The sequence below is a fragment of the Empidonax traillii genome, unplaced genomic scaffold, assembly GCF_003031625.1.
Source record: "Empidonax traillii isolate 1590-97213 ecotype Southwest subspecies unplaced genomic scaffold, ASM303162v1 scaffold71:size1317347, whole genome shotgun sequence".
Lineage (NCBI taxonomy): Eukaryota > Metazoa > Chordata > Aves > Passeriformes > Tyrannidae > Empidonax > Empidonax traillii.
Genome location: NW_020955264.1, coordinates 986,707 through 998,353, shown reverse-complemented (window position 1 = coordinate 998,353; position 11,647 = coordinate 986,707). Strand labels below are relative to the sequence as shown.

The 11,647-nt window shown below is 42.9% G+C and overlaps 1 protein-coding gene across 1 annotated transcript; it reads left to right on the top strand.

Moving 5' to 3' along the window:
* Window positions 1–771: 771 nt before the first annotated feature.
* Window positions 772–3,760, top strand: LOC114055903. The gene is made up of 3 exons (XM_027880517.1): window positions 772–1,295; window positions 2,964–3,160; window positions 3,264–3,760. Exons 1-3 carry the CDS (start codon window positions 920–922, stop codon window positions 3,402–3,404), a joined length of 714 nt encoding a protein of 237 aa, XP_027736318.1. The 5' UTR covers window positions 772–919; the 3' UTR covers window positions 3,405–3,760.
* Window positions 3,761–11,647: the final 7,887 nt, after the last annotated feature.

Below are 11,647 nucleotides of genomic sequence, written 5' to 3'. Positions count from 1 at the left end.
TGCGGCCCCCGCCCCCGGGGCCAGCCCGCCAGGGCAGCTCCGAGGCCCCCGTCCCGCCGTGTCCCCTCCGGGCCCCGCGGAAGGGTCTCGGGGCGCTATTCCCGCCCCTCCCGCCTGGTAACGCGGGGGAGGCTCGGCCGAGAACCTGCAGAGCGCCGGGCTGCGCGTCGCCGGCGGGCGGGGGCCGGGGCGCTGCGGCGGCGCGGGGAGCGCGGCGGGATTGGGGGAGGCCGCTCGTCACACGAGGGGCTGTCACGCACCGCCCGCCGCCGCCTTTCGGGACTCTCCGCCCCGCCGTCAATTGTCAGTGCTCCCCAACCGCAATCAATCAGTTATTTGTCAGCCCCTGTCAATCCGCCCTTGATTTATGTCAGCTTTTGTTGCTGATTACAAGCCTGGTGTGACTTGAAGGGAGAAGGAGAGAGAGGGAGGAAGGAAAACAGAGGGAGAGACGGGCTCCTCGGGAGAAAAAGCCATTTAATTTACAGAATAAATCCTTCGAGTAAACTGGATTTGTGTGCCAGCACCCGGTAGCCCTCCCCAGATCCTCACTTCCATGCCGAGGAGGGCTGCTGGGCTCTTCTTCCTCTTCCCCTTTCGTCCTCCTCGTCCTTCGTCCCTGTACGCGCCGGGCTGAACCGGTCGCTAGCATCGGGGCCCTAGGAATGCGGCCCCTCGCCTTAGTGAGAGTATTGGCTCGCCATTTATGTGTTTGATTTCAGCCAGGCTATGTTGAGAACCTTGTGGATATGCACACGTTATCCACTCGGGCATTACACACGTCGTGCTTTATGTCTGTGCAGTCCCGAAGGGTACCGGGTTCTCTGCCCCCAACCCCGGTTTCACCGTGCCGCTAGATGCCCCGAGCGGAGTCCGCAGTCCTTCAAGTCGCTGGATTGCCTTTTTCTTTTCTCTTTGTATGTTGCATCCCACTATCCCCCCACCTCCTCATCCCATAACATTTTTTCACGGGCAAAATGTGTTAATCAATCTTTTACTTTTGTTTCCGGATCTGACATGGTGGCCCACACAATCTACAACATTAACAAAAAGGTCACTTAGAGATAAAACACGTTTGACAAGTGAAGAACAAGGCAAGTGCTTTAGGGGTCGCGTCCAATTCCTGACCTGGACTCCAACCAGAACAGGCGCTGATCCTGGAACGGTTGGACGAGAGGGAGGACTTTCACTTTCTCTGCTGAACCAAGTCCTTTTTCTTCCCTTGAAACACCGATCTGCCCCAGTCCCTAAACAGATTTGTCAGATAGCCTTTAATGATCTGCTCTTCTTACGAGGTAAATGGAAGGTTTTCCTAGGTATCCCCCCCTTCCCCCACCCCCGTAAAGCGATCCCCTTTAAATCTTGCAGCACAGTAAGTATATCTGCTGTATTTTATTTAAACCACTTTGCTCTTTTACTGTAGTGTATAGAATAAGATAAATACGAGGAACTCCTTTAGCTTCTATAAAGATGCGATTAATTTTAACAAACTTTTAAATTTCTATATTTTCTCTGAAAGCATAAGGCTTATTGCCACAACTTCTCAGTGGAGAGTCATAAACGTACTTTCATTTTGCAGTCAGCCTGGTCATCTTGCACGACCGTCAAAATTAAAAGGCGGGGGGGGGGAGGTAGAGAAAGAAACCTTGCATAAAAAACCACGATATTGCAATAGGACTGACAAGACCCACAACTTGCCCTCAAGGAACTCCCCCCCTTTCTTTATCTAGAGTGGAAGTGACTTGAATCTGCCCCAGGTTTTCCCCCAGTTCTTTCTTTTGTTGTCAAGTCCAATTGATAAATGGAGTGCAGTAAAACTCTGGAAGAAAAAAAAAAAAAAAAAAAAAAAGCTGAAACCTTCATTTGTGTTCATTTGCATTAAAGTGCTTGGAACAGCTGTTTTCCTTACAGGACCGGGGAGACTCCTATCTGTTTTCTCGTTGTATTTATCCTGCCTCCCAGGGTGAAAGACTAAAGATTAATTGTCTTAAGGTAGAGTCAGCTGTGGGAAGGCTCCCCCCTCCCCATTTTCCCTTCCCTCTCTCTTTTCTTATGGAGGTGAGGGTGATTTCGGGAAGGGGTTGTTTTACTTGTAAGCCAGGGAAGCCAAGGCGAGAGCCGGTACATGTGTAGAACAGGCAGCGCACCGACGGGAAAAGCCGGGGAAGGAACGGGGGGGAACAGCACGAACCCCGATCTTCCTGGCTGAAGTAGAAGCAGCAGAGGGTAATTTAATTAGCAACTTCAGAGGACAGCTTTTCCTTTTTTTTTCTTTTCTTTTTTTTTTTTTCCCCACTCAGCCTTTGAAATGAGATTTAAATCACACTTAGTATTGTAAACTTTTTTATGTAGAAGCTTGTAAAAAAAATCAGCCCCAAGACATCCCCTCCCCTTTGCGCCCTCCAAAGCATTTTTGAGCTATGAGAGCTTGTTCACTGCGCTTAACATACGCAGAAAACGATTCCCAGCGAGGGGCTCGGAGTTAGGATGCACGCGCGTTAAGATCGGGCGGGCGGCGGGGCTGCAGCTTGAAAGCGGTGCGTAGTTTGTGATTTGGCTGCTGCGGGCTCCTTTCCTCTCTCGAGCTGAAGAAGAAGGATTCTGTCCTGCTCGTTACCTTCGCGAAGGATCCTTGTTTAATGAGTCCGTGCAGATGGTTTGCTGTTTGGCATTTACTTGTGTAGTCTTGTTGAAGTTTTGGTGGCTGTTGCTTTTATTCCTTTGAAGAAAATAAAAAATAATAAAAAAACCCAAAACAACAAAAAAACTAAGGGTTGGAACCCGTCTTCCTCCTCTTACAAAGGAAAATTGTAACTTAAAAAAAAAAAAAAAAAAAGGAGAGCAAAGGGGGAATTAATTAACAAGTGCCAGTCCACACTTTCCTTTACCTACCAGCTATTGGCAAGCATGTCAAGTCGATTTTATTTGCACACAATGGAAATGATTTATTTTCTCTTAAAAAGGAGTGGGCTGGCAGATATTTGAGGAGGAGAGGAGAGCGAGAGCGAGAGAGGAAAAAAAGTTTGAAAATGCCTTGAACTATTCACTGTCGAGATGGCTAATCAGTATTGAGGCTCGAGGGCACTCGGGCAGCTTTTCAATGCGGTTTTCCTTTCATCTCAAGCTGGATGGAGGCGCTCAATTAAAAGCCTATCAGTTTGTAAGTAAATCAACGCCTATCAAAGTTGTCACATCAAACAAAACGATTATTATTGCAGCCCGCCTCCCCTATTAATCTCCCTCTAAAATAATCCGCTTGACAGGTCAGGCTGGCGAGCTGCAAACCCTGGTCAGGATCACCCAAAAAACCCGGACTGACAGACTATTTTTCCCTCGGGAGAGGGAACTGCAGAAACCTCGACACCAGCATGCCTGCTCTGCGAGCTTGCTCTCTTGCCATTTAAGTGTCAGCTTCTGTAGATCATGTTGGAAAAGGGCGTTTAGTCTTTTAAACTGAACAGCAACAACCCTACAGGCCCTTTAGGGCTTTTTTTCCCTGATTGTTTGGTTGTTTTTTTTTCTTTTTACCCCCTCTTTTCTATCGTTTCGAAAAAGATTAAGATTTTAATTAGCAGAAGCATAGTTGCTGAGCTGTGTCTGGGCTGTATTTCTGTGTGTATCACAATTCAACTACCTGTCTGTCCATCCGGTGTGTCAAATTTTTTCCTTTGATAGTACTTGCGTTTCACTATCTACCCCAAGGCTTTTATTAAGATATTCATTGCAATAGATTTTAGATTTTTGCAAACAGTGCATCTTCTTTTTTTTTTTTTTCCTCACAAGAATGTTAATACTTTTTATAAAAGATAGGAAGTGTGATGGGTTATCAGAAATACCACACCACGAATATGTACGTTTGGGGAGAGGCTTTTTTTTTTTTTTTTTTAAACACGAGACTGCATGTGCTCAGCTAATAGCTGATGTATCTGCCTAGGTATCCGGCAGAGGTGTGGGGTATTTATTCCAGAATGTTATTAAAACTAATAGTTTGAAAGCTTGCCAACAGAAAGTAAGATTTCCAAACCCTGTTCACATAGTACCTGAAAATATTTACCCTTATGCTCGTAATTGCTTTTCTAACACATATAAGCAGTATATATTTTACTCCGCATGAGATGTAGGTAATCGTTTTATAAGCAGTGATAATTTTAGAGCCATCTTCAAAATAATAGTCACGTTTACGTGAATGTGAATTTTAGTAGTCAAAGGTATTTTTACTAGAGGAGCAGAAAATCACAGAAAATCAACGGATTGTTTACTGCTTTCGGAAATATACCTTCTCCTAGAATGTCTTCGACCGAGTTTGTCTAATTTTGTTACTTTTGTTACACTGAGATAAGGAAGAGATTAATGCACCTAATAATAACAAAACCACCCCAATCTTTCCCTTTAAAGCCCTTTGACAGATTTCCCTATTGACATTGTTTCATGTGAGTGTGAAAATGTTTACTCCTGCGCTGAAACCCGTTTACCAACCGCTATTTTCCAAATCTACCCTCTTTTATGTTTAAGGTGTTTCTTATGCAAACAGCTGTTATTTAAAATACGCCTTAAGGTAACTTTCCAGAGGGAGAAAACAAGTCAAATGAGTGCAATGACACGAGCAAGACTGGGTATGTTTCCTGTTAAGTGCATGGAGATTTTTAGTGTCACGTTCTTAAACGTACTACGATTAAAATGATCGAGCCCAAAGCGAGTGAACACGTTTCCTAATTCGTACATATGTACCTGAATTGGTATTTGCTGTCTAGATTCTAAGAGTGGGGGGGGGGAAAAAAAAAAAAAGTCTTTTAGCTTTTGTAACACATTGGTCTGATCATTCAATCCCAGGAATCATAAAGGCATCTTTGTGTTTATCTTCTGCAAAAGCCTGGAGGCAATGGGGGAGAATTATACCAACTAAGCAGATATTTGGTTACAGTAATCCCTCAGAAATTAACCATGGCACACAAATGGAGGCGATCTTTAGCTTTGTCATTCGGATCCCAAATGCAGAGAGTGTTTATTGACAAATTTGTTATGGAAACTGTGTAGATCAACCAGATGCGTCTTCGAGAGAGTAAGGAACAGCATAGAAACATCGTCTTTTGAGATAGAAGGAAAAGTTTTAAGGATATGGCTGGAAAAGGCACTGAAACCCCAATAATTAACCTTATCTAAACACCCAAATGACAAATGAATAATAATCCTCGACTCAATTATAAGACAGCTACTTTTGGACAGAGAGTAGGGACAGGGAGAAGCATGCAATATATCTTAGCTATTTTCTTGAAATAGTCTAGGTCCATGATCCCAAAAGGTTAAAATAATCTTAATTTTTAATAACTATTAGCTTGTTTTCAGTCATCCCTAATGATGCATTTAGGTCTCCTCTAATCCCCACTGCTCTCATTTTTAGCTTTTTACACCCTAAAATTAATTCCACCTAAAGTACATTTTTCATTTTGTACTGTACTAGCAACGTGCAAATAATTTACATCAGCGTTCATCAGGACTGTCCTGAAGTGATGGATCATTTTGTTGAGTTGCAGTAAAAGTGCAGAATGATCTATAATGATGTAATATATACATTAAAAGGGTGTCTGGATGATCAGAGTTTTGCTAAAAATGTAAAAGGGCTTTTTGATTGATAACAGGGTTGCTGTTTTTCTGCAAAGGCTGTCACAGGCTGACACAATGCTTGAGTTATTAGGGCAGAGAAGGGCAACCATAAATTTCCAACGTCAGGCAAAAACTCTCTTTATTGTCTATATGATGGATGGGCCTCCGTACTAGACACCAAATACTTCGTATCACCCTTAAATGGGAACACATTTTTCGTGGCCATAATTCATGTTTTTTAAATAGAAAGTTTGAAATGCCTGCCTATATTTCACAATCCTGACATATTTATGAATCACTCCTTGCATGCAAATATAATTATTTAAAGCACTGAGGTGACATATGGGTTAGAAATGTACCAAATGCTGTTAGTGGAGTGATTTTTTTTAATTCCCTAAATTGAACACCATAGAAAACTCTGCTTGTCTGTTCAGATCAATAAAGTCGAAGGTGAAGTTTTACTGATTTTGTCAGTGCCACATACAGATATTCGGTTTTGATTAGGTGAAGCTGACAAAAAGGGAGTCTTTTTGCAATTACCATTAGGTTAATGAAAGAAACACTCATCTTTCTCCTGGCACCCCCACGCAGGCCATACGCGCTTTGCCCCTCTCTTTTCGGGCGATGAACTAGCTGGAGGTAGATTTAACAGGCGTTATTTTTTCCTTTTAGGCTTTATTTTCCGTCCAGCAGCGCTCGTCTCGGAGGGAGTGCCGGTCACCGAGCGGGAGAGGGGGCTGATGAGAGGGGGCTTTGCCGGCCCGGGGCTGGGCAGGGCGGCCAGGCGCTGTCCCGGGGGTGCCGCCGTGACTCCCGGTCCCTCTCGCCCTCGCCCCGTCGCGGCGGCCGCAGACAAGCGCTTCTCTCGGGGTGTTCGCTGCTCCCGCCGGCTCTCCCCGGGGCCACTTGGGCCCAGCCCGGCCCCTCGGCCCGGCGGCAGCGGGGGCAGGGGCGGTGGAGCTGCGCTGCCCTCCCGCCGGGCACGGCGCTACCTGCCCGCGGCGGCGGCGGGCTCGGCTCGGGCACACCGGCAGCAGGCGGCCGCTCCGCCGCTGGCTTGTTTTAGTTAATCACAGGAAAAGGCACCGCACCCTCCCGGCGGGGAGGCCCGAGCAGCAGCGCCCGCACAAGGGCACAGCGGGGCCGCCGCCCAGCGCCCAGGGCAGCCCCGCAGCCGCCGGCACTTCCGCCGGGGCGGGCGGAGCCGCCCGTGCCCGCCCCGCCCGCCGCCTGTGCCCGCCCCCGCCGCGGGGAGAGCAGGAGCGGCGGGGCCGGGAAGGGACGCGGGGACCTGTCCAAACCTCGGCGGCGGAGTAGGGCCGGCACTGGGCAGGGGGGACTCGCCGGCGTCCTCCCAGGCCCATCGCAGCCTGCCCCGCGCCTTGGCCGAGCTCCTCCTGCACTGGGCGGCTGTGCCCGCAGACTTCCTAACTTAGCCTGGCCCGTAACGCACACCTTTGTACTTCGTTAATTGAAGCTTACGTTATTTTCAGTAAAGCTCGAGCGATGTGAGCATTAAAACCACTTAGTATCCTGAATATTTTTTTTTCCTGTGGACTTGTGTGTAAATGTGTAAAATATTTGCACTAGTCCAAACTTACAATAGCAGGCTGACTCTTTGCCCATAAAATGTTAAATCAACCATGACCAGACTCATTTTCCCATGTCAGCCAAGAGGACTCTGTAAATCAACACATTAGGGCTGCGCTGCGTAGGAGCTGCGTGTGCTTCATGCAAAATGGCCCTGATAGCCGCTCTCTTGGTGCTGTGGTTGTCAGCCTGTGGCTGACTGCAGAAGTGTCAGATGGCAGCAGGAAACCTTGCAGGTAGAGTGCAAAATCATTGGCCATGTAATATGCAAGAGACTGACAACTGGCACAACAGGAGGAAATTATACAGGGTGCTTTACCTTTTGATGTGATTGTGTTTTTAAGACTCATAGATGTTTTGCAAAGCCTGTCCCACCAGCCTAAATTGCTTAGAAGGCCTGGTTAGTTGTATGTGAGCTGGGATGTTCTGCAGGCACTTCCTACCATCCCAAGATGGAACCCACTTGGAAGTCATTATAGAAAAGCTCATCTCAAGGTTATGAAGGGGTGTGTGATAGCTATACCTGGAAGCAAATGACCACAGTGGATAAATACAGCTAAGAAAAAATAACACTGGCCATAGGTGCTCCCATTTTTTTTCAAGAAACAAGGAGTTCATCTCCCCCAACTCTAAACAATATGCTGTATTCTGTAGAAAGCCTCAGCCAGCCAGCCTTTATCTAAACCACTATCTTTGGGTAAGGGTTCAGATACTGGAAAGCTTATTTCTGGGTGCTAGTAGGTTGAAAGGAATAGCAGACATAGTACAGCATATAACAAAATAATATCACTCCTTACTACCACACAACAAATACCAATAATTACACACATTGAATCAGATTAGATTCAGATATCAAGGTAAAGCTTTGTGCTATATTTCATGAAAAGGGCCTCCGCATAGAGAAGTCATTATCCAGTGCTCCTTGCTGGATTGCCTCCCACTCAGAGGAGTGACCCAGCTATGACCCAGACTCTGAACACTTGTGTGTAAATTTAATTTTCAGCATTACATCATTTCAACCGGAATCTCACCTCTTTGCTCACCGTTGTGCTATGTGGCTTACCTGGAGGTAAAGAGAGAAAGAATAGTACAAAACCGTGCCAAATATTAGGAAATGTAAGTTCAGCTTTAAAGTATGCACACAGCCACTTTTATGCTGTGGTCAAGTTAGACTAAATGAGAGAGCCACCAGTAAGATGAGAGGGGAAAAAAAGTAGTAAGTTTTAAATCCTGCATGATAACAAAAGGAACTTTTGAGGGTTACTTATGAAGGGGTAATACAAACTCTGGTTACAAAATTTCCCATGTTAAAAAAAAAAAAAAAAGGCACATTAGCCAAGCAACTGCTGGGAGCAGTGTTTCTTCTTGATCGCTATTCTCAACACCTGATCAATGAAAATTTGTTCTTCAAAATTCAGTGTTCTTTTTTAGTGAGTTTTGCATTTTTCCTAAGAACAACCTATCATACACTCTATTTTATCTAACTGTAATTTTTTATTTTTCATTAACTGTGCTGAGAGGTACAATTTATGTAATTTCTTTCCCATAAAAAAACTCTTAAAAATATCTCTCTTCTTTTTCTATATCATTCACAGAAAGTTCATATCCTTAATGGATGACAAAGTAGGAAGGAGCATAAGAGTGTAAAGGGTTTTTTTTGCCACAGGCAAGTTTCATTCAGGTACTCCCAACTCTGATTAATGTACTACCTTTAGTGTCAGGACTACAGATTAAAGGCACAAGTCCTTACAGTAAATAAGACGTCTTTTCAAGTAAACTCCTTAAATTGGGGCCATGGAAGAACAGAGACTAGACAGAGGTAGGAAGACTTCAGTTGCATTTCCAGGTTTACCACTAACAGTGTTCGACTCTATTTTGTGGCTCTGCATCTGTGAAATAGGCCCTTGTATTTAGTTTTCAATTACAAAGAGTTGTAATGAGGATAAGACAGTAAATGCTATAGTGCATTACCCTGGCATAAAAATACAAGAACATAATCTCACACTCCCTATAGAAAAGCTCCAACATTATGCAGTGTGTCTTGCTGTATAATAGCATAGTCAAATCAAGAGGATCATCTCATTCCTATTTGAATGCCATGATTTCTTGTCAGAATTAAATGTGCTGGTGCTGCTGCAAGGTCTATGTTTTGCATTACTCAGTCACTGGAAACAAACATGCATCAAGGTTTCTTATTCCTCCCCTGATTTTCAGATTTGTGAAATGGTGTAATACAACATATGCATGAAATGATAACATATGTTTGGTCCATTGAATTAGTAGTTGCCACATATTTCTGTAACATTTGAAGTTGGTGTTCTTGTTGTTTTCTTTATATTTATACAATATGCTGTTTTTACCTGTGACCTTGAACTCATGAATTATCTCTATGCTAGTAGAACATAGGTACAGATGCTGTTATTATATAGCATTGGTAGGCTTGTTTGAATGTTATTAATATACAAGGGTAAAATCAATTAGCAAAACACCATTTTTGGAATGTAATTTATTAACACTGTATATAAGTATTCTTTGGTTGAATAACTCCAAGACAGAGATGATATAATAGCATTGTGGCTACTTCAGTTAGGCTTGCATCTTCTCTCCATGGAGTGAAAGGCGAAATTTTCTCATTTACTTGTATATGAAAAGAATTGCACAGTGGCAGGCAGATGTTTTGGTTCAGTAATCACCCATTATCTTATTGCCACATTTTTATAATAATCTGAATGGGAAAGAAACAAATTTAAGTAGGATCCTTTTATATGTATTACAGATATTTAATATCAAAGTATGTTAATAAGAAATAGGAATGGCTGAACCCAAATTATAACATCTAAGAAAAGCAGGAAACATTACCACCCAATTAAAAAAGATGCTTCACTTTCCCTGGACTGTTGGTACCCATTTGTATCTGCTATTGTTAATAATAAACAATATTCATAAACTAAAGGAGAAAAAAATAAGAACCTGATGCTATTTTTTGTTACTCATGAAAACTATGTAGAGTAGATAGGATTTTTTTTTAAGGGTATATTTCTAAATACAGCACTCATATAAACAACTATGGATCTGTAATGGGCTCTTTATCAGGAAGGTAAAAGCTATTCTTGGCCAGAACTGCCTCCTTATTTCAATATACCTCCCTCTTAACATCATTTGTGTAATAAAGACAACTTTATCAGTTGGGGATATGGAGATCTCTATAGTTATCTCCACATCCCCATAACAATCAGTTGGGGATATGGAGATAACTTGACCTCTAATTTTTTGGTCAACAGTTGAAATTTCTGTGACTTGGATGGCATAAAAATCTGTTATGTGCAGTGGCAAAGGACAAGATTACTTTGGCTGAGTTCTAGGTTTTTTTCTTGGAGCAACCTGGTGTAACTGAAAGAAAACTTGAAAGGAAATATGGTTCTTTCCTGTGACAGTTTGTAGTTCTATTTATGTATTTATTCTGGAGTAATGAAAGCAGTAACATTTTTACAGTGAACAGTAAATAATCATGGGATGCCAAAATACACAACCCCGTGTAGGGTATATTTATGTTCGTAGTATATACACACCCCAAAAAAGTGCTCCCTCTTGGAGGAGTGTTGAGCTAAAAACAGTCTGGTATCTTTTACACATTCTTGGTGGCATGTCTCTAGATAGATCAAATGTTTATCATTAATGCCCTTATATCTTTCCAGAAGGCCTAGTTGCAGCACCTACAGTTTTTTCCAGTTACTCATCCTCAGTGTGGGCTCTAGCATATCAAAAGATCTGTTGCACTAGGGACTTCCTAAGACCTTGAAAGGCAGGGTAAATTTCATCCTTATAAGATTAAGAACTGAAACAGACTTCTGTAGTACAGAAAAAATTAATTTAACAGCTATAAAGACATCAAATTGATGACACCAGAGAATGAAGTGCAGAATGTCCTCCCCTGCCTTGCTAGAATAATTAGAGAACAGTTCATATCTTCTCTGTTGTTTTTGCAAAAATACCAGTTATGTGAAGGGACTTCTGCCATAGAGGTGCCTACTAATTTGTCTCACGGGTTACCTAACAGAGTGTGGCAACCATCTTTGATACAGACTTTGATACAGTAGCCAGTGGTTACTGGCTCCATGTTTTAGTTTCTAAATGTAAAGTTATTTGATTTTTTTTTTTTTTTTAGCACTCCTCGTATACTATGGCTGATTTTGATCTTTGCCCTTTTGCTGCTAAGGACTTTTGCTTCACCTTTAAATGACAAGTTCAGATATGAAATTCTTGATTTTTGTCAGTTTAGGTCAAATTGTGAGCTGAGTTTTTCGGATTAAAAATGCTTAGTCTTCCAACCTTCCATTCCATATAAAATAAAACTGCCTGAAGATATCTACTATAATCTAATCTATGATAATCTGATATGTACACTATCAACTTTAACTTTTTAAATCATGAGTGAATATCTGCTATCACTGTTTAA

Bases quoted from the DNA above. Each gene is read 5' to 3' on its own strand.
- LOC114055903 (XM_027880517.1), top strand. From the start codon at position 920: ATGTTGCATCCCACTATCCCCCCACCTCCTCATCCCATAACATTTTTT. The intron at 1,296-2,963 runs GTAAATGGAAGG...TCTCTTAAAAAG, and splicing joins TGATCTGCTCTTCTTACGAG to GAGTGGGCTGGCAGATATTT. The intron at 3,161-3,263 runs GTAAGTAAATCA...TCCGCTTGACAG, and splicing joins AATTAAAAGCCTATCAGTTT to GTCAGGCTGGCGAGCTGCAA.